Genomic DNA, 24,073 nt, shown 5'->3' with positions numbered 1-24,073 from the left:
GCGCACACTTACGGTTCCGGTTATGTTTTAAAAAATTAGATCAATTTCAGTCCTTCAAATTTTGAGGAGTTAATCGCACTGTAGTCCCTAAATTTTGATACAATTCTATTTTAGTTTTATTTTTTTGGGTAAATTATAAAAAAAATTACGTAACTATAGGGGTCATTTTAAAATAACTATTAAAGTATTAATTTTTCAAATTCATCACTAATATTTAAATTAGTTTTTTTAAGTCATTAAATCGTTAAATTCTAATATTTTCTGACGTGGCTAGACACGTTAGAAACAATAAATTCCACATCAGTCACACATTTTTCTTTTGCATTAATATAGAGTTAAAAATTACAAATTTTTTTATTTCTTTCTCTTTCCTCGTTTCTTTCCCTATTCTTACTTGTTTATTCCCTCTTCTTTTTGCTTCTTCTTTTTTATCTTTTTCTCCTCTGATTAAGAATGAAAAACCCTAATGTGATGAATAAAAATTTATCTTGCTACCCAATTTGTAAAACTATGTGAAAAGAGGGATTCTGAAAGACTGCACAAGTTTATATCAAATAATCATAAAAACCTTGCTACCTTGAAAGAGGAAATTCCTTAGGCATTGAAAGTTGCAGCAAGCTCAGCTCGCTTGGTCATGGAATCTTTGGAAGGATTTTATCTTTAAAAAGTGCCAAATGTGGAAGGAAAGAAAGACTCAAATTGCTAAGGAACTTGGATATGGTTTCTGTTTCTGCTGTAATCTCTGAAGATATTGAAGAGCAAGCCAAGTCAATTGATCAGGAATGGAAACCAAAGTTGGAATCTCTTAACATGGATGCTAGTAATGGTAACTCATTAGGAGCTCAAGCTTTCTTGCAACTCCTTGCCACTTTTGGTATTGCTTCTAACTTCAACGAGAAAGAACTTTCAAGAATGATACCAATGGTCTCTCATTGTCATCAAACAGCTGATCTCTTAGGACCCCTTGTTTTGTCTGAAAAAATGCCTAGTTTGTTGGTATCAACTTACATAGTAATATTTTACAAGTTATTTACATAGAATACTTGTTTGTGCGGAAAAATTACAATGACTCTAAAAAGCGAGCTTGAATATTTCTCTAATTATCCACAGGCTTTAAGAATTACGTTATATTCATCCATTATGTTTCTTACCATTCATTTTGGTAAAACTGATATGAGTAACCTTGTCAAGTATGGCCTAGTAAATTAACTGCCTTTTTCTATTCTCCCTAACCGAGCTGACTTCAAGCCATTAGCACCAGGAAATTCATCTTTGGTCTTTAACTGATAAGCATCTTCATAAAGTTCCTAAATGCTTTTAGGTTTAGATACTTTTTAAACAATATCATTGCTGAAATGCTATTTTGGAGTTGATTGGATCATCTTGCATCTTGGATAACCATTGGATAACACTTTTACCTATTTATCCTTTTGTATCAATTATTTGGAATAAAGTGAAGTAATATTAAACTATATTATTTTTCCTCTCTTGCATAGCACCACTGAAGCTCTTATAACAATAACAAAAGAATTAAACATATGGAATACTGCTGTAGAAAATCAGCCATTTCTTTCATTTGTACTAGTTCTAGTTAATAATGGAAGGCAGATTGATGTAGTTAACCTAGCATTTGTATCTGGGCTGACAAAGCAATTCTCACCTGCACCTTTACTGAATTCTACTTGAATGAGGCAAGACAAGCTTCTTCACCTGCCAAGCCTAGAAATACCTCTCCCACTGCTCAGGTGCGTTCTTTACTCCATTGCTTCAAGGTGATAGGTTTGCCTAATATTGGTTGAATATATATAGGTTGACCATACCTTAACCGTATGTTTGAGTGACAAGCACTTATTTCTTATCTATGTCCACAAAGCCCTGTCTGAAGCAAATTAGACTAGCTTTCTTGCCAGTTAGCCGTTGGCTTAGGACCTTTGTCTGATCATATAGGATGATTTGGTTAGTTAGTTCCAACTGTAATGCATTTAAGCAACATGACACTATTTTGGTTGTTAAATTGTTTGGCATCTATTTGCATGTGGCCCCAAAAGCAGATTTGTTCGTGTAACTTGAATGCATGAGAATATTTTGCTAATATTCATACTCATGAGCCTTATGGAAAGTGGCTAAAATTTTTTCTTCTGTGGTTTCAGATTGAGGTTAGTGAGCGAGAGTTGGTTGCTCTTAAGGCTATGATCAAGTGCATTGAGGAGCATAATCTTGAGGAACAATACCTTGTTGATCCACTTTGGAAGCGGGTTTAGGATTTAACGGGTTTAAGAGCAATACCCCAAATCCTAAATTAATAAATAAAAAAAAAAAAGTCTGGAATTTACTGTTTCTGATGTGTCAAGCCACATCAGATAAATGTTAAGATTTAATGGTTTAGTGACATAAAAAAGCACTAATTCAAATGATAGTAACAAAATAAAAAAAAAGTAATATTTTAGTGATCATTTTAAAAAAAGTTAAATGATTATTTTTGCAATTTATCCTTATTAATTAAAAGTTTTAATTGGATCCCATTTACCTAAAATTATCTTATTTTGATCTTTTCATTTATAAAATTATCAAAATTAACAATAAATGCCAAGTGTCACCATGTGATTACGTCAGTTGACATTAGAGACTAACATAAAATTATATATTAAAATTATCTCAAAATTTTATATTATATATATATTTATATATTTTATAAAATATTAAAATTTCAAATTATATTTTTATATATAATTTATTAATTATAATTTTTGTTTTTAATAGAAAATATATTTTAAAAAATTCAAATTATGTTAAAAATTCAAATTCTTTTTTCTAAAAATTTAATATAATTTTAAAAACAAAAAATTTATTTTCTATTAAAAATATTATTTTATTCATAAATCATAATAAAACTATTATTTTCTATTCAAAAAATATATATTTAAAAAATATTAAATATCTTTTATTTTTCTTTTGTCAAATGTATTTTATAAAAAAAATAAAAAAAAGGAAAAATAAAAATAATTAAAGAAAAAATTGATTTTTATATATTACAAATATATTTTATAAAATATTATAATTTAAAATATTTTTAATTTTTATTATGATATGATTTATCAATAAAATAATATCTTAATAGAAAATAGATTTTTAAAAAATTAAAATTAAGTTAAATTTTACAAAATAATTTTTTTTAATTTACATATAATTTTTAAAAATTAAATAAAAATTTATATATTGGTTTAAAAAATTAAATAAAAGCTCCATATCATTTTAAAATATTATGTAAAAATTTTCATATCATTTTAAAAATAGATTTATTACTTTATTCAAAAATTTATTTTCTATCTAAAAATTTTAATTTGAATATATTTTTTGTTAAAAACTTTATACTCATATAAGACAAAAAATATAATTTAAAACATTTTTTCTTTTTTTATTAAATATATTTAAAAAATAAAAATAAAATATATTTGATATTTAAAAAATAAAATTTTTTAGATAGAAAATAATATTTTTATTATAATTTATAAGTGAAGTTATATTTTTAGTAGAAAATATTTTTTTGTTTTTTAAATGTATTGAATTTTTTAAAAAAATTGAAAATTTTAACTTAATTTTAAGTTTTGAGTATTTATTTTCCATTTAAAACAAAAAATCTAACTAATAAGTTATATTACAACAAAAAATATAAAAATATAATTTTAAATTTAATAGTTCTATAAGATATATATGAAATATATATAATTTTTATATAATTTCATTATTGATCTCTAAACCTTGATAGAATTTTATTTTAATTCTTGCCACTTAAGTACCAGTTGATGTCATCACGTGGTGTTAATTAACATTTACTATTAATTTTAGATGTTTCTATAAATAAAAAGATCAAAGTTGGAAAACTTTAGATAATTCAAAATCCAATTAGAACTTTTTAAATATTAAGGATTAAAATAAAATTTGAGTCAAAATTTAAGAATTATAAATGCTATCAACCCAATTTTGAACATAATTTAGTTCAAATTCATTAATTTAAAAAATAAACAACGTGCTCCAAACTTTCTAATTTCATAAAACAAGTAAAATTTTCAATTATATCCTATTAAAACCTCATTTAAGAATCATTATACCTAAAAAAAATCAATATTCTCAAATACTCACATAAAGTAATATATTATAATAATAAATTATTTTTTCTCAAATATATCAAATCTATTAATAATAAAATTTAGATGCAACATATAAAAACTTACAAATATAAATATGTTAATGTAAATATAAATATATATATAAAACAAAATAAATATATTAAATATTTATATTATTTTGATATGTGACAAGTAAAAAAAAAAAAAACTTGAATAATGTAATAGGAAAAAGATTTGATTGAAAAAAAAATCACACTAAGATATTTTTCAATTCAATTTTAGCTATTATAATATTCATATATATGTTAAACTTAAATCTAATCTAGGTTTCAAGCTCGCACTTCGTCACGAGAATAAAATAAAGTTATATATTTGTAATTTAGTTATAAAAATGAAATAAACTTATATATTAATAATTTAGATATTGAACAATGTATAAAAAAAAAGTTGTGTAAATATATTATTTTTTAAATATTTACATTAGTTGAAATCAATAATAATAAGATATTAAACTTATTTATTGAAGACTTGTTTGTTTGTCATCGTTAGATCACAAAAGAATAAGTAATCCTATTTGCAACTTAGCATTTAACATAGAAAAATGTACCTAATAACTCAAGAAAAAAGTCGACATATATGAATAAAAAGACACGTCGGAGCTAGGAAGAATAGATGGATGAGAGCATCTTCATCTTAGAACAACAAATCAAACCTTGAGAATGAATTACTAAACCAAGTAAATAGAAGATGTACTAAAAGAAGAAACAAAATCAAATAAAGAATAACAACAACATCAACAGCTTAATCCAATGCAACTCTATTTTGCATCAAATAAAAAAATAATAACAAAAATCAAAACAGATTAATATGCAGTTAAAAGTAAAAACAAATCAAATAAAGAATAATCAAACATCAAGTTCAATATTCACAGTAAGCATTTTATTAATAGTCCCAATGATAAAGCTTTGAGTTCAACCTAAACACACTAACAAATATGGTTTTTACTTGTAATCTATCAATTAATCATCATTTTAAAAAAATATATATTAAAAGTACCAAATTCAGGTTTCAATCCAAATAACAAAACCATACCACAAAAGGAGACTTTTTTTTTCTTATAACTAAAATTTGTCAAAGATTCATAGGTTGACCATGGTCTCCATTACTAGTCCCAATAAGCTCTAAAAGTCTAAAAAGTGCAATGCATCAGATTCATTTATTCTTTTGAGATATTCATTGTTATTTCAACAAACTCAAAACTAATAACAATAAAATATGCTAGAAACAACATTGATAAATGATATTAACTAAATACATTCAATGATTATATGGTTTAGGCTGGTCATCAAAAAACATTTGATATATATATATATATATATAATCACTTGGAAAAAGATGTTTATAGTGTGGACAAATACAAAATTGAGATAAAAGAAATGGTGGATCGGTTGATTTTGTTAATGATTCCAGCTATATCCTATTGAGTTATCAATTACTTTAGTTTATTGCAAAATCTATAACAAAGTTCATTACAAGCAATTTGATGGTAGTTAAAAGATATTGAGGGAATATCATATAGCTCATGTTGAAAAAATCAAGGTGCTCTAAATACTGGTTGATATGCAGCAATCTCAAACATACAGAAACTTGAAATAATAAGTTTATATCACTCATAGTTAAAAGTATAACAAATTTTACATATCAAAGTATGTTTTGAACTTTTTACCAAGTGATCATTTATCAAATTTAAAGCCATAAAGAAGAGCTCGATACACATAATAGTTGGGTGTGCCAAAAAATTATTGAGAATATACAGAGTATAGAAAAGAATTGGAGTAAATCCCTTAAAACTAGTTTTAACAAATTCCATAACCAAAAGTACTAAGACATTTAATAACAATAACTATTTTTATTCCGACCAAAAATAATTAATGATTCAAAAAACTTACTCTTCCATTTAGCATACTTTCACTTTTAAATTTGGATAAAAATACTTTGAACCTAGCAATAAAATGTAACAAAAATTAAAGTAAATCATATAAGCTCATTTTACTCCTTTAAGTTCTAATAAATATATTGCTTATTAAAAAATATCTAACCACTTTCAAGGGAATTGATTAAAAAATTTGATGAGTTGAATAGCAAATATAGGGAATTAAACATCAATTATTGAGAAAGCCACATATCAAGTAAATAATATGATTATCATAAATCACTGATTTAATTGGAGAAGTTAAAGTACAGGAACTTATGTATAGTGAGAAGAAACTATGATATTATAATGTCATGTCCATATTCTTTGTAAAATGACTAAATGAAAAGTACAATGATATATATATATTGATCAATAATTCAACATATATATTGATCAATAATTTAGCACATTAGGATTTTACATTGAAAGTTAAGCCTTAATATTTGATAAAAGCCCTTAAAATTAAAATTTAAGTAGAAATCATAGTATTATAAAATGTTCTTAAAGAAATGCAAAAACTTGAAATCGTTAGATTGCAGCAATAATTAATCAAGGCATTAATCTATATTATAGTGGAGGAGATAAGGTAATAGTTCCATGAATGCATCAACCAAAAGGAAATGTTAAGGGATGTATCTGTAAGAAAAAACTATTAGACTCTAAGGATTCATATTAAAGCCATTCATTTAATAGTTTAATTCAAATAGAGAAAAGAAAATAGTTGAACAATAAATTAAGTTCTGTAACTTCTCTTTACATATATATAATGCAAGCAAGAAACTAACATAATAAACTTTAAATTGAAACATTTAATCTATTGGAAATGATGGAATGACAAAAAAAAGTTTCTTAAATTTTGAATTAATCACAAAAATCATTTTTTCCTTTATATTCAAAAGTATTATAGTAAGGTTCGCTACATTTAACCTAAACGAAAATAAAGACTATAAAATTATTATTACCTAACATAAGAGCCAATCTTCCTCTTATGACCATACTTTTTTCTTAAAATTAGAATTCAAATATATATACCATCTATGCTTTATTATAGCAAAGAAATATTGTCTTAGATTAAGTGATTTAGTGGATCAAACTAGAAGATTATCAATAAACTTTTTGAAAGGAATTTCACTGTTATGTTTTTAGCAACCTTTTCCTAAATTGTTTTGTGAGTTTATCTTTGAATTTAGAGTCAATAATAACTCAACTGCACTTAAAGATTCAAAAGTGAACAAACCCTTCAATTTTATTCATCATTGCAAATGTCAAACACTTTTAATGAAAGGAAAAAAGAGAATATTGAATTAACAAAGGCTCATTTTTCAATTCCATATAATTGATAGTTCACAAAACATATATCTTTCTACAACCCTAAACAATATCCATCAAATTAATTGATAAGAACCCCAAAATAAATATGTCAAGTATTTTAAGTAAAGTAACTTTGCATAGATTTTTTATTCAAATTCTAGCTTTTCATTGGTAAATCTCTCGCTTTGTTCTAAACATTTTTCAACTTTCATTTTCAGCTTCTCAGAAGATTGGGTTTTTTAATAACTTTTTCCTATAAATAAGAAAAAAAAAACATATTTCAAAGTTTAATTATCTCCTATCAGTATCATTATGATAGAAGATTAAAATATCAAACAAAATAATAGTTATTGTCAAACAATAGCAAATTAAAGATATTATTATTAAACTTCCAATGAAAGCAATAAGAAAATAAGATAATGGTAAAATCTCCTACACTTAACCTAATGTTTGTATTAATAAAATCCAAAATATCTGTTGTAATTTACCTACTATCATGTGATGGTTGAAATTTCCATTGCCATTCAAGCTTAGTTCATTTCTTTTTGAAAGTCTATTAAAGCTGCCCTAATAAATAAATAAATAAATACCCAATTATCACTAAATTAAAATTTGAAACACTAAATATACATAGTTCTTTTTTTTTAGATGAAAAACAAATTTTAATTTTTGAATCAAGCAAATTAGAAGAAAAAGGAAAAACAAACTCTTTTGTAGTCATCACATGCATCAATGAACCAGTAGATTGAATTGAGCTGTTGAAGCCTTAAATACCATTTGACTAATTTGACATACTCAATTATTGATTAATCCCATTGAGACACCCTTTTTTTCATTCCTCTTTCATTATTGGCACAAATTCCAAATTGATTTTTAAAAAAATCAAAATTTGTTATTAGAATATAGAAAATCTGTTAGTCGATACTATTAGAGACCCAATAGTAAAGGTCATCGAGAGAGGATTGTTGGTTAACAAATTTATCTTCTCAAAACATCATTTCCATCATTTTTATTTATATTGATGAGTTGTTTAATCAACTTGCAAAAGGAAAAAATAAATAAAAAAATCTAAAAATAAAGAAAATATGAAAAATCATACCGATTAATGCATGTATTAAAATTGCAAAAGAAAAGAGCTATGAAAAAATCTTTTTTTCTTCTTCTTCTCCCCTGATCTCTCTACTCTTTTAGTTAACTTCTAGTGCTTTCCCTGTAAACTTCTTTAGAACCTTTATTAATGCAGCATCGCGAGTTTCAACCCAAGCATTTTCCTTGACCTAGAAAGACTACCATTTGTAGACGTTGGCTATTGATTCCTTCCTTTCCCCTTTTTAATTGCTTCTTTCCCCTTCTTTTTCTTTTGTCTCAAAAAGATTCTTTCTTCAAAAGCTTCAACCTTTTTTCATTTCTAAAAGTTTCTTTAAGAACCTTCTAAAAGCTTTTGAAAATTCAATGCAATTAAATAATGTTTTTCCCAAAACTAATAATTCAATCCCATTTAATACATTACTGAGCTATATCCTTAGTAAAATCAATTGGGGACAGTTTTTATATTATGTAATAATTATTTCTAAAAATATAATGACGACAAACTTATTCATTTTAAATTAAAAATCATTTATAATAAGTAAACCTAAGTTAAAAAGTTGTAATGTTTAAGTACAAATAATTTTTGATATTATATATCTAATAAATATATAAAATAAAAAACCATATATATATATATAAGTACAATAAATTTAATTTTGAGGAACAGTTTTGTAATTACATTAATCTTATTAATAGAGTTAAGAAGTTTATGGCATACTATCCATTTTTCAAGTTAATATACTTGTGTTGAATTATGTTCAAAATTGAAGGATCTAAATGAAATTTATCTTAAAAAATAAGAAAGAATAAATAGATAGAATAAAGAATATTAATAAATAAATAAATAATGATTTATTTAGTTCATTATAAATTTGAGATTTTCAATTTAATATTTTAAAATAATTATAATCTATAACTAAAAAACATTTGCTTGAAAAATTAAAATAAAAGAATGTTAAACAATTAAATTTTGATATAAAATTGTCATGTGTCATTTACTCCATTATATTAATTTTTTTACTTTTAAATAAATTTTGAAAGATATATATATCAATGCTATTTTTTACAAATATATATTTTTTACGTTTTTAAATAAAATTTGAAGGATATATATTAATACTCTATTTTTTATAAATAAGGAAAACTTTACATACACTCCATGTGATTTATGTCTTTCTCACTTACATTACTTGTGAAAAATTTTTTCTCACTTATAACTTTATGGTTTATTTACATTACCATAAGGGGGTTACAACATTAAAAACCAAGTAAATTTTAGTGAAATTACAAAATTACTCTTAGTTTTATTTTTAATGCAAGGTTATAAGCGAAAAAAAAATTCCACAGGGGATGTAAGTGGGAAAGTCACAAATCATAAGGGATGTATGTGAAATCTATCTTTATAAATAAGATCACACCTTGGGGATAGAGAAAAGGATTGTAATATAAAAATTTGCACTTCAAATTTATTGAATGTTACTTTTTAAAAATGACTATATGAACCAACTAAGTTACACTTTGAATTCATTCCAATACTTTAATTTCACTAGAATAGAGAATAAGATAATTTAAAAAAAAAAACTAAATAGCACTTTTAGTTCTCAAACTTTGATTCATATATAGTTCTAGTCATTAAAGTTTAAAAAGTAACTTGTTGATCACTACACTACAGATTTTATAACAAAATGGTTTTTTTCATTAACTTTGTTATTAAATGCATGATGTATAAGCTATTGTGAAAGAAAATTGCTTGAATGAAAAAAATCTTTAAATAGAATTAGAATATGAAGAGTATTTTCTTAATTACTTTAGATAAATTTTGAATTTGAGTTATTTTAAAGGTATTTTGTACATTTTTATACTGCTTTACTTTTTTTTAATTGATAATTAAAATATTTATTTTTTAAAATTAAAAAAGAGAAAACACAATCTTTTATAGAGAGAAAAATGAAGGAAGAGAGGAAAAAATCGTGTTAGCAATGAAGAGGGGAAATTTTGGTTCCCCATTGTTAGGCTAGCCTTGTGAAAAGTTAAATTGCCCTTCACAAAACCAAATCAATGCTAAAGGAGCCAAATTTGATCTCTTACCCATAATTGAGAATGAGCATGATCTAGCCTCTCTCTCCAAATCTAGCCACCTCATGGGCCTCCTTGGCAACACCCAGAGTTGCATTAAAGGGTTGAATTTAGCCATACCTTATGGCTAGTTGGCCTTAGGAATGTAAACGAATAAAGTTTTCAATGAATTTTTTGTGAACATGTTTGATTTTTGTTTGTTTATGTTCGTTTATTAAGCTTAACAAATAATATTGCATAGTATTTTTATGTTCGTTTTTAAAAAAACTAAACATGAATAGAGGTCTATTTTATTCATTTATGTTCGTGAAGAAGCTCGTTTAATGTTCGTGAATAAATTTGATTGTAATTTGTTTAAAACATTAAAAGTTGATTATTTTGATATTTAATATCTTTTATTAATTTACAAATTATCATTAAAAATTATATATGACGTAAATCAAAAATCTTTTTAACTTTTTAAAAATATTATTACTAAATAACTCTTTTTATATCATTAAAAATTGAACAATAACTTTGAATGAAGTTTGAAATAATAGAAACATACTTTTAACGATCCTACATCGATAGAGAATCAAAACAGGGGATAGGTAAAGTTTATAAATTCTTATCCGCTGCCTCTACTTTGTGTGTGTGCTTATACTGTTAGCCTTGAAATGATAAAACATTAAGCTAAATAATCTTAATTAAGATTTTGAAAAAGATTTATTTAGTACATTTTCTTAAGTTTTATATTTTGATACTAAATAAATAATATGTTTTTCAAAGTGTAAACAAACCTCTTTTTGCTTTCATATTTCTCAGACCAAATCTATCTTTAAAGATTATTTATTTAAGCTTAAATAAAAGTCCAACTGTTATTTTTAAAGTAAACTTATTCCTTTTTAATTAATACAATTTTAATAATATTAGTTTTGAGAAATAGATTAACTTAAGAAAGTTATTTTACAAGAATAAAGTTTTCCAATATTGAACTTGTTTTATTTTTATGTATTAATTCATAAAGCTTTAAAATTTGAATTTTATATGATTGGAAAGCTCTTTAAGTCTACTTTTTAATGGGTCAAACAAAATCAAAGTTCAAATTTTCTAAGAAAAGATTTTAAATTTTTACTAGACACTTTACAGTTGTTTAAAAACTGCATAAGGGATAGTTTTGATATAATTCATATACAAAGAATTAGGTGATGAATTTTATATGAACAGAAAACCCTTTAAGTCTAGTTTTTAAATCTTCAAACGAGTTTTAATTTGGATTTATATAACTTAAGATATGATTAAATTAGTGAGTAAAGTATAAAATAAAAGACAACCACCTTGCTGGACATGATCAATCCCCTTAAAAAAGGATCGATTGGTTTTTTTACCTAGAATGAATTTTTTGTTCTAGGATTGAAAAAGGGATCAATCACCTGAAAAACGGATCGATTGGTACCAAAAAGGGATCAATCTCTTATGTCCAAAAATACTCAAACGGCTAGTTTTTTCAAGCTTCCAACGGGCATTTCTTCTTCCAAACCATCCCTAATAGCTAGTTCTTCATTTTTTCTATAAATTAGGCACTCCAACACACCAAGAATGTTGACAAATAAAGAGACCAAAATTAAACAAGTTATATTTTTATTCTTTTAAAGAATTCAAGAGTTTTTAAAGCTTTAAAGTCTATATCTTTATATTTGTTGTATCCAAATCATTGTTGTTGTTTATTCATCAATTTTTTTTGTACTTCATTAGGCAAACAATCAACCTTGAGATGTATTTTTAGTTTACAAAAATCTTTGGGGTTATCTTGTAAGTAAGAGGTAAAGTATCTTCTTGATATTGTAAGGGTAAAGGTTGTTATTAAAGTGTTAAGAAAAAGATAAAGATTTAGTATAAGATAAGTTTGTATCTTGTAAGAGTTTTTCTTTAATTAGTGTATTGAAGCCTTGGTGTAGACAATCAAGAGAGAGGACGTAGGTGCTTTGTAGAGAAAGACTTAATCTCTATAAATCATTATATTTGATTTCTCTATCCCTATCTCTTTATTTTGATTATAGTTTATATTTGCTTATAGTTCATCAATTTATTATTATTTGTATCATATTTTGATATTAATTTTAATTTTCATTTAATTATATTGAAATTTGGTTTTGGAAAAGAATTTTAAAAAAATTCAATTTACCTCTTCTTGGATCACCATCTCATTTAAAAAGTTAACATATGCAATGAATCCTATATTGTTTAACAACCAAAACAAGGGATGGGTAAACTATATAAATTCACATCATCTTCTTTTACTACACATCTTGAATCCCACATCATTTAACAATCAAAAGAAGGGATAGGTAAAGCCTATAAATTCTTATGCTATTCCACTATTGCACATTTATGCATAAACAAATGAATCCCATATTAGTTAAGAACCAAAACAAAATATGGGTAAAGCTTACATATTTCCATCCTCTTTCTCCGCTAGACTTTTGTTAATATTCAAATGTATTCCACATCACTTAAGAACCAAAACAAAGGATGGGTAATGCCTATAAATTCCCACCCTTTGCTTATTATTCATTTAACAAATTTAGCAGTTAGTTGTGGGCACTACGATTTTGGGTTATAATAAGATATACGTTTAAATATTGAGACTTAAAAGCTAGAGCTCATTTCTATTCGGCTAAAATAGTTGAACCAAGCTTGAACATATGTTGTGCAGTTCGTTAAAAGCTTGTTCATTTCTAAACCCATTTATCACTAATCGAACTAAACATGAACAAGGAAATACTCAATTTGGTTCAGTTCATACTTGAACAGGGGAGTACTCTGCTCAATTTGGTTTATTTATAACCCTAGTTGGCCTTTAGTCAACGAAAGAAAGAAGAGAAAAGAAAAAGAAAAGAAAGAAAGAAAGAAAAAATAAATAATACATATAATTTCCTTTTATTTATGTATTAGTCAATTAAATATTTTATATTTTATAAATTATTTAATTTTTACAAAATTAATTTAAATTATAATATAAATTATTATTTATTTATCAATTTTCTTTATTTATAATTTTATTTTATCTTTTTAACATATTAAATTTATAAAAATTAAAATAAAAAATGAAATAACATAATTTTTATACTTGTCTATGGCCATGTGTTTGCCGCATGTCAAACTTGTGGCTAGTTGGCATTTAACATTAGAGTTAAACACCAATGAAAGGACAATTCATTATATCATCAAGAATTTAGGTACGAGCAAATTACATTTTAAAGTTTTAGGAATAAAAACAATATACACCTTAATTAATTTTGATGACACATGTTATTTATAATTTTTTTTATGGTATTTAAGTTTGTGATAAATTAAATTCACATCGCTTAAATTAAGAATTCAACAATAGAGTAATAGATCACATAATTATTGGGTTATTTATGATTTGAAATGTACTACAAGTAATTATTTCTTCTTTAGAATATTCACTTTCACATATTAATATTAAAATATATATTTTATATAACATTTCGCATTTTTATAATATTAATATCTTATACATTTTAATGTTAAAAAGTAAAACAATTATATAAAATATTAAAAAAAGATTTTTAAGAGTTAAAGAAAACTAGACATAATTCTAAGATAATAAAAATGTGGAAAATCGATAATTATTCCATAGGTGAAAATTTTAAATTATTTAAATATAATTAAAATAACATTACATTGAAAATTACTCGCGCTACATAATAGAATTTAAAATTACCTTGAAAAATTCCAAAAGTATGTTATACTTTAGATGGTGTTGCATGGATTTAGTTGTGAAATTTAACGAAATTTTTTTTCTTTTTTTTTACCGTTACCGTAAAAAATTTCTTAAACACGTAGTTTATAAAAATTTTTCTAATTAATTTTTAGAAGCTCTGAAAAATAAAACACAAACAAAAAAGAATCAAATATGAAATTTTTAGAAAAATTTAATTTTAAAAATAAAATATCTGCTAACTCATCACAAACCAACAAAAAAAAAATTCCAAAAATTAAAATTTTCTAAAAATTTATAATCATTCACAAAATATATATCAATTAACAATACAATATAAAAAAGATGAACAGAGAAATTATCGAAGAAAAAGATAATAAAAATAGAAGGTAAGAATAAAAAATAAAATAAAATAATTAATTGAATATGCATTATATTACTTTTAATTTAAACATATCTCTTTTTATTTTTATTTGTTTTTCTGTTGTTGGCTAATCAAAATTTTAAATTTTTTTGTTCATTAGAGTTTGAGATTAAAAACGAAGTACTGAGGCTGAAATTTCTACAATTTTTTTTAGGGTTTTTCAATCCTCGCGATTTCTGTGACTCTTAATTTCTATAAATTTATGCTCGAATGATATTTTCTTTAAACATATATCTTTTTTTATTTCCTTTTCTGTTGTTGAGTAATCCAAATTACAATTTTTGGAAATTGCTTAATTGATTTTTTTTTTTTTTGTTTATTGGAATTTGAGGATTAAAGAAGAACAAATGTTGGAATACTTTGCATTCGTGCAAGTAATAGGTAAGGTATTTAAACTCCTCTACTAATTTTTTAATATTACTTTACAAATATCATTGAAAATTATATATAAGTTTTTTATATATAGCTTCATAATTAGCAATAAAAATTTACCTTAATTTGACATTTCATAAATTAGTCATGAAAAAATTAATTTAAAATTATAGTATTTAGTTTGGATTATTTTTTTATTTTATTCAAATTAAATTTAAATATTAAAATATATATTAAGTTTGAATCAAATTTGGAATTGAAAAATAAAAAATAATAAAAAATTAAATTGAATCGAAACAAATTTTATATATTTTTTTAATTTTTATATATATTTTAAAATTTTATAAAAAATAATAATTTTATATCAAAATCTTTTTAATATTATTAAAATATTATATAAAAAAATAAAAAATAAAAATTGATCGATTCAGATCGAGTGAAAGTTCAGTTCGAATTTAAATCAAATTTTAAAATTTTAAAATATTATATAATATCTAAAAAAATTAAACTGAATTCAATTCAAATTGAACTGATATAATCTCCATAAAAAACTGTCCAACTCAAAAATAAGTATTTTTCATATAATTTTATCTTCCTTCAACTTCTAATATTCTCACTATTTAGGGTGAAAATGATATATTAGTATTCGTAAGTTATTCGGGTTCGATTCGAATAAAACTCGAATTCGGTTCGATTATTATCGAGTTGAGCTCGAACTCGAATAGCTCGATTCATTGATCGAGTCAAGTTCGAGTATTCTTATATTTAGCTCAAGTAGCTCGTGAGTCTAATCGAGTTTTTATATTTAAATTTTTTTATTATTTTAATTAATAAAATATCTTGAATTCTAGCTCGAACTCGAGCATAAATAATCAAGCTTTTGTCGAGTATAAAAATTGAATTTATTTTTATATATTTTCGAGCTTAATCGAACGAGTTCGAGTAACTCGAATTCGATCACGAATTGAATTTAAATTAAAAAATAAAATTCGATCAAATTTGAATCGAGTATCGAATCGCGAGTTGAGAGTTAAACTCAAACTTCTCTTTATATCGATTCGATTCGACTCGATTACACTTCTATTCACTACCGTAAGTTTTATGTACTGATAATTAAAAAAAAAATATGAATAGATACGTGGATGAGCCATTTCATATCCAGCTAATCGAAGAAAGGATCTTGGCAGACAAGAAGCACATGTCCAGATGCAAACTGAAACAGCAACAATTGCAAGCATAGCTGCTCAGGAACCAACAAAGATAAAGGTATTAAAGATCTTAGTAACTTATCAAAAAGGTGGAGTGTTAAGAGTATTTCTATTGATCGGTCGTATAAACTCGAATCAGACATCCAATTGTTTTAATTTGAAGTAATTAAAGGATGTCTTATATATATATATATTAAGATTATATTAAATATATATGGATTATATTAAAATGATGAACAATCAAATCTGTTTATTTCTTGAATCAATAAAAAAATTAAAAAAATAAATAAAATCTTAAATAATGAAACATATGTATAAAGAAATTTCGATTATATTTATTCTTAATCCTAAATTAAATGAAATATAGCGATATAGAGATTCACATGGAAACATAATATCTATTTAAAATTAAAAATTTTTTTAAATAATTTTTTCACCCAAATTTAAAATAAAAATAAAATAAAATTTTAAAAATTCAAATCCAAAAATATTTTTATAAGAAATTTAAATTTAAAGATAACTACGAAGATAAAATTTTAAAAAATTAATATTATAAATAATTTTTAAATTCTAACAAAATATTTAATATGATATTTAAATTTAAAAATTTTTTAACATAATATTTAAATTATAAAATTATTACTTAATATGTTAATATTTCTTTACATAATTAATTTTAAATAATAATATATAATATATAAATAAATTTTTTAAAATCACATTAATTAATAAATAAATAATTTACATACCAAATATTTTTAAAATTCATAAATTAAATATTTTATTATATTTTAAGTGTTGAGATTCACTCAATCTAAAATGATTTGACTGAACTTAACCCAACCCATCATGAGCCACACATTCAGAGGTGTGAAAAAGCGATAATTCCTTGAAAAGCTAGTTCTTTGGTAGTGGCCAATAGACGCCATGGACGACAGTGGCCGCCGCCGTCAACAGTGGAGAAATCACCCCTCCTCCTCCCTGACCGGCCCAACACGTTCTCTGTCCCAAAAATTATCTTCGAATCCTGCCAAAACCACTCATTCCTCAAACTTTATTCCACGCTCCACGACGACCACTGGCACTACCCCTGACAATACCAAAAATCCCGGCTATGTCCCTAAGTGGAAATCCGAAACAAATGCAAATAAGCAACAAGAAGTAGAAAAAGAAGCAGGAGATGATGTTGGTTCTATAGTTGGAACTTGCCTTTTCATGTGCCCTGGTAATCTATTCATTTATTTATTTCTCGTCTCTAAAATTTAACAATAAAGACTGTAACTTTTCCTTTTTTTTTTTTTTTCCAATTTTGTGATTAGAAAAGAAAAAGTTAACAAATTTGACACCGTTTTAATGTTCTGAATTATGGGTTTTCCTTTTATTTTTCATAATTTTTTTTTTTGCTTCTTGATTTTTTTTTTATAACTTTGTTTAATTGCTTTTTGCTACATATTTTTGGTTTCTGGAAGTTAAAAGAAAAGGCAGAAGTTGCCTTTGGATATGGATGCAAATATGAAGCTTTATTTGCCACTGCAATTTGCAAACATAATTATGAAACTAAGTAGTTTGTAGCCTTTTCATCATTGTGATAACAGAGGGGGAGAGGGCTCAGCGGGAACGCCAACGAGATTTAGCTGTTTTTGAAAGGTTAAATGGAGATCCTAGGAAAACATCTCCTGCTTTAGCTGTCAAAAAGGTAAGTTTTTGTCCTTTCACGCATTTAAAAATTTTGACTTTTTGTTTTCACTATGCAATTCATTAAGGTTCTTAGGCATTCACTTTTGACCTTGGTTGGAATTTATCATGTTTAGTAAATTTGGCCTTGATGAAACTTGATACAGATTTGTTCTACCTAAAAGCAATCAGTACTTATGTTGTTACGTACTTTTACGGATCTGCAATCAACGTGATCCTAGAAAATGAATCATGCATGTTATCTACCAAGACCTAAACGTTTTGGTGGTATTCAAGGTAGAAATGTTTTCACTTGGTTGTAATCAGTATCTTTTTGATGTTCCTGTCAGTCTATTGAGTTATGATTCACGAATTGTTTAACAATAAACACAGATACGCATTATGGTAGGCTGCAAGTCTTACACAACTTTGTAACTTTCTGTAGTTCTTCTCTTGCCAAATTGATTTCTGGATTTGACAATCCTTTCATGTTAATATTTCAAACAAATTAGATTTCTGCAACACTTTAATCGAAGGAACTGCTTGTTAGTGCTGATGTTATTGGACTTTTGATGAGCACCACATTGTTGCCATTCAGGCATCACTTTAACATACTTACCACCCAACGCTTGAGGATTTTAATTAGGATTTGGTCGTGTGGTTGGCAGCCAAAGGGCGAAAATCTTGTTTGGGAACTAACCAATGGGCTGTGATGGATAAAAAAAAAAACCATCATTTGGCCGATTTGCCATGCCTTACCACTTGTTTATGCTTGAGCACAAGGGAGAAATGAAACAGACACTTGCTTATACATGCATTCTAGTCTCTCAAGTTATCTTGACTTGTAGATAACCTCACTAGTGCAACAAGGGAACAATTTTTTTTTTTTTTTTTCTGGATTACTTTTGAATTGCATTTGGAATTTCCTTTAAAAGATTTGTTAACAATTAACCACATATTGGACCCCCCCAACATACAAACATATATATATAGAGAGAGAGAGAGAGAGACTAATTGGTGGGTGGGGTGTGGGAGATAATGCCTCTGAAGTGTCCAATAGTTGAACATCACAGTTAATTTCTAGATCCCACAATGTAGGAGTCATCTGTGATATGCTACCTTTATTTCTGTTAATCCACAATCATGTAGAAAATTATGTATGATGAATATGCAAGCTAAATTATATGATTAGTCCCATTTTATCAGTAGGTACTATATAAATGCTTTTTTCGAATGCAGAAGGCTGTTAATACTCTCTCACTCCTGCTAGTTTTGCAGAACCATATCACTTAAGTATGTCCAAGCGTCAGATGTGCGGCCTCTCTCAGTATTGGAAGACACATTAAACTACCTTCTAAACTTACTGGACTCTAGTGAACATCCTTTTGAAGTGGTTCATGACTTCATTTTTGATAGGACTCGGTCAATAAGGCAGGATCTTAGCATGCAGAATATTGTCAATGATAGAGCAATTCACATGTATGAGAAAATGGTACAATTTTCTTGGCCGAAACATCTGCCTTTTGTTTAAACCTTTTCAGTTGTGGTAACATGACCTAAACCACTTGATTTACTCGTCTATAAATCAGATTCATTTACTACTATATTATGTGTATTGATAATACTTCGTTCTTATCACTTGCAATGCATTACAAAATTTAAAAGTTATACTTGTTATCTGATTGAAAAGTCTTGTGATCATCTAGCCATGCTTCAACTCATTCTTCCTGTAATTTTCTGGTTGCTATGTAAAGTAGGCATTTCAGAACTTGGTTTACTTTTATAATTATACTTGCATCATGTGTAACAGCAGAGTAGCTACATAATGTGAATGGCAATTTGAACTTATTTATCCTGTAATTTTCTTGTTGCTCTGTAGAGTTGGCTGTTCAGATTTTGGTACTTTTAGGATTACACTTGCATCATCAGTAAAAGTAATGTGCTTAATAGAAGGCAATGGTGGTGTAGCTATAGAATCTGCAATGGAAGTATGTATGTAGATTTTAACACTGTGAGATCCTTTAGTCAGTTCGCTTTTTTGGTCACCCAAGTGTGTGATTGGTTTATCAATGTTCAATTCAGTAATTTATCTAAACTAGACATGATAGCACACACTGTTATATGCATGGTTGTAAGAGTTTTAGTTTTCAAGGACAATGTTGGGTTAAAACAAGTAAAAGTTTTGGAATAGTGATTTATTTGTTTTTAATGTGTACTTACAATATTACCCATAACATTTATATTTTGGGATGATAAATATAAGGGCTTTTTGAGAATAGAAAGTTTATATTTTTTGTAAAATTTTTGAAACCATGCTATCTGCTGTATGTGTTATTAATTTAGTTTACATTAAAAATCAGTAGCCCCTTGCTTTGCCAGATGTTCATCATCCATATTGATGCATATAAAAACAAAAAGATAAATGGGAAAGGAAAAAGCCCAAATAAGTTGTAGTTTTATGTAAGGCTTGATTGATCTGATCAATAAGTTTTTAAGGAATAGTCTTGCTATTGTGTAAAATCCTTTTTTAAAATGAAAATACTGGGAGAGAAGAGCTGGTCGACAATGAATTACTTACCAAAGTTGATACATGCATTGTGTTAGTTTACTCTCATGTCAAGTTGTTATTTATTCATCACACAGGTAAAATTTCATGTGGTATCTCACCACAGGCTTCGAAATTGTGGCAGTTCAAGTATGTCATCATTGCAATATCTCAACATGGAGCAGCTTACAAAGACTTTGGCATCTCTGTATATTCTGTATGAAGCTAATCGCAGCTCCAACTCTATTTATGAGAATGAAGCCGAGTTCCGTTCACTTTATGTGCTTCTTCACCTCGATTCTAGGAGACAACAGACGGTAAACTTTATAATTCATTGGTTTTGCGCGTCTATACCTCTTAATCCTTAATCTCAGTCTTGTTGGGTCTGAGCTACTAATTGGATTTGCAGGAAGAGTCACTGTCTTTTTGGTTTTGTCGTGTACCTCCTATTGTAATGAAGTCTAAAGAAATGCATTTTGCCCGGCAAGTTCTAAGGTAACCTTGAAGTTTTTTAGATGCCTATGACTTTTGAACTCTTTGCTTATCCAATGTTGCAATATATTAAAATTGTTCTCACAAACTAGTCTCAAATTGCAAGTTATTTCTCAACAGATTTTACCGGATGGGAAATTATAGGAGCTTTCTCTGTACTGTATCTGCTGAGGCATCATATCTACAATACTGCGTTATTGAGCCTTATGTGAATGAGGTAACCAAATACATTCATTATTGTATAACCATTTTCTTTTTGGCATTATCCTTTTTAACTTTTTGGACATTGTTTTCAACCATAGTGTTGAATATAGTGGTTCAATACTCTATGGACACAATGTTATGACAGATGTCAAGAAATTGGGATACGGAAGTTAAAAAGTACATCTTATAATATATTTAATATATGTATATACTAAATTTTACTAAAAATATAATAGAAATGTACTAAAAAGTTTTTTGAGATATATTAAATCAAAATAGAAAAATTTTTTTAATGGAATTATAGAGTTTTTTAATATAATTAGTCATATTTTTTTTATTATTATCTTACAGATAGTTTGCAAATTGGCTAAATAGACTTCAAATTTTAACTTCAAAGAAATTTAAAACAAATGTTTGTCAGCCCATTAGGCTTAAAAATCTGTCATAGGCTTGTGGCTTGACAAAACCCAGGTTTTATGCCTGAGTTACATGTAAGTGTATTTTTCTCAATGCTCTTGCCCTTATCTTCCCTGCTTCTGACTCTAGCCACCATCATCATATGTTTTCCCTTGTTCATTTGCTCTAATGTGGGGCAGCTAGATTGATTAGAATCACTTAGGCCAGGCTTGCTCTCCCTGTCTTTTCGATCTCTTCATGAATATCAGAACTTCTCATCTCTCTCTCTTGTTAAGCAGTCCATCGTCACTTCATGTTCCTGCTAGTCTTATTCTTTTTCCCTTCCCCTTTTTTCAGTTTTAAATTCTCTGTACTTTATCTTACTGTATTAGTTGTGTGTGATCCCACTATTTTGGAGATATGTCCCTGTCACGAATATGCTGTTGTGTGTGCACATGTGTAAGCATTTGAATTTGAGATGGGATTTGCTGAAGATGGTTTAGCAGCATGCACTGCCATTAATTTCTCTGTTAATTACCTGGACCCTTGCACTTCCTTGCTGAAAGACATGATTGTTTTAAATTTTCATATGTGGTCTAATTATGAGTATTAACTTTTTACAGATTATATACTGTTTATTATGCAGATAACAATTTGTTTTTAGTTATTTGTCCTAACAAAGTCTGACAACAGAAACATATTGATTGTATTTGCTGTGCTTTTTTGTCTTTAATTTTCATTTCCTCTTCAAAAACTGAACAGATTCGAGCACTTGCTGTTTCATATATAAATAATTGTTGCTACAAGCTTCACCCATATCCTTTGGAACAGTTGTCCAAACTTTTGATGATGAAGGTATAATTTCCTACACATGAGATTTTAGCTACTTGTAGTCTTAGTCTTGTAGATGTTTGTCTTCTGATTTAGATGTGCTGTTGTTCTTATAGGAATCAGATGCTGAATCCTTTTGCCATGCATGTAGTCTTGAGACATTGACTGATGATGGTGGAAATAAGTTGTTACCCACCAAGCAAACAACTTTCTCTATTCCCAAGGGAAGTTTTCAAAGCTACAGCCTTTTGGGATTACAGCAATAAGAGAGGTAACTTTATAGCATACATTTTGTTATCTATATGACCTAGTAAAGTTGAGGGACCAACTCCATTCTTTGAATTGGTGATCTCCTGGCATTAAAATACCATAATATGCAATGTAATTTCTTTAGATTCAAAGTTAATTAGAGTTAGGAACACTAAGGTAATCATTTTCCTTTCTTGTCCGCTTTTTTCTCTCCTCATTATCTACAAATATTCTATCCTTTGTTTCGTTTTTGTTTTTTTGCAATTAAGAATTTGCAAGATAATATACATGTACATGCACATATCACGTGGTATGTTTCTTGTTGATCTATATATATGTTGGGTTCTTGCTACAATGTATACCTACAAGTAAACCACGTTAAGTATATAAGATGTTTCCTTGCTATAATTTAACATTTTATATTCTTAATTTTTCAAACTAGTTGCTTGTTCTGCAATGTATCTTTTGCAATTTCCGGGGAACACTAACTATCCACACCTCAGAGCAAGCAAGGGAGTTAAAATCGATCCCCCCCCCCCCCCTCTTTTTTTTTCTGAGAAATAATCACTTGCATTGGTAATAGGCTTGGATCTCAATTAAAAACAGCTGACCGTAAAGTGAGGCAGCTCTCTCTAATCCTGCATCCGTAGTAGAGAGACTAGAGATTTGCATCCCCTTTCAGGCTTAATGATCCCAGTCTTTAATTTGCTTTTAAATAGGGTTAATGTCATGAATAGCCTTTGAACTATAGTGAAATGTTTAATGTAGTACTTCAACTTTAAAAATTTCTAATGAGGTACCAAACTATGAATCTATTAACTAATTTGGTACTCAATTCTATCATTGTTAGCTCCAAATGATAATACGTGACTGACAAACAGTCATCCAATTTTCAGATTAATTAAGAGATTCATAATTTAGGTACTATATTAGAGATTTTTAAAGTTAAGGCATCATATTGAATATTTCACTATAACTCAAGGTTCATTCATGACATTATCCTTCTTTATATTAACGACAACAGAATCCTGGGCAAAAGCTCTACTGACCCAAGTATATATGCATTTTTGGAAATTGCAGGCAGATGGCAGTCTAAGCTTTTCAGAACAAATATTCTTGCTTGCAGAAGAATGGTAGATGGGCTAACTTGGAACTAGTCATGTAAATTATCCTTGTATGCACTTGATGTTACTTTGTTCTTCACTTTCTTTGAATAAATGCCTGCATATCTGTGTTGTCCATAATATTGTAATTTGTATGACTAAGTTATAACAATCCAAACTCCAAATGTTCACTAACATCAGGCATCATTTCCCTAATATGAATGCCAGAATTATGATTTATTTACATTCAACCACTTGGTGTGGACTTTTTAA

General features: G+C 26.7%; 1 protein-coding gene across 3 annotated transcripts; it reads left to right on the top strand.

The window, feature by feature from the left end:
• The first annotated feature begins 17,106 nt into the window (after positions 1–17,106).
• On the top strand, positions 17,107–24,073 carry SAC3C (SAC3/GANP/Nin1/mts3/eIF-3 p25 family). Of its 3 annotated transcripts, none has more exons than XM_022909943.2 (9): positions 17,107–17,531; positions 17,902–18,002; positions 19,251–19,472; positions 20,624–20,842; positions 20,935–21,020; positions 21,138–21,234; positions 22,380–22,472; positions 22,565–22,719; positions 23,778–24,073. In XM_022909943.2, the coding sequence occupies exons 1-8, from the start codon at positions 17,234–17,236 to the stop codon at positions 22,712–22,714; spliced, it is 1,266 nt and encodes a 421-aa protein (XP_022765678.2). In that variant the 5' UTR covers positions 17,107–17,233; the 3' UTR covers positions 22,715–22,719; positions 23,778–24,073. The 3 variants fall into 3 exon arrangements, with proteins under 3 accessions (XP_022765678.2, XP_022765679.2, XP_022765682.2); XM_022909944.2 differs by lacking the exon at positions 23,778–24,073 and adding an exon at positions 23,548–23,619 and having other exon boundaries at positions 17,118–17,531; XM_022909947.2 differs by lacking the exon at positions 19,251–19,472 and having other exon boundaries at positions 17,118–17,531.

Source organism: Durio zibethinus, chromosome 19 (assembly GCF_047325235.1).
Source record: "Durio zibethinus cultivar Kanyao isolate XHJ-2024 chromosome 19, ASM4732523v1, whole genome shotgun sequence".
In the NCBI taxonomy this organism is placed as follows: domain Eukaryota; kingdom Viridiplantae; phylum Streptophyta; class Magnoliopsida; order Malvales; family Malvaceae; genus Durio; species Durio zibethinus.
The sequence above is the reverse complement of the archived record's forward strand: the minus strand, read 5'-3'. Positions and strand labels throughout refer to the sequence as shown.

What these genes read in the sequence shown, in the direction of transcription:
- SAC3C (XM_022909943.2), top strand. Translation starts at nt 17,234, where the DNA reads ATGGACGACAGTGGCCGCCGCCGTCAACAGTGGAGAAATCACCCCTCC. An exon ending in ATTCTAGGAGACAACAGACG is followed by an intron (nt 20,843 to 20,934) that starts GTAAACTTTATA and finishes TTGGATTTGCAG; the next exon opens with GAAGAGTCACTGTCTTTTTG. An exon ending in CCAAACTTTTGATGATGAAG is followed by an intron (nt 22,473 to 22,564) that starts GTATAATTTCCT and finishes TTGTTCTTATAG; the next exon opens with GAATCAGATGCTGAATCCTT.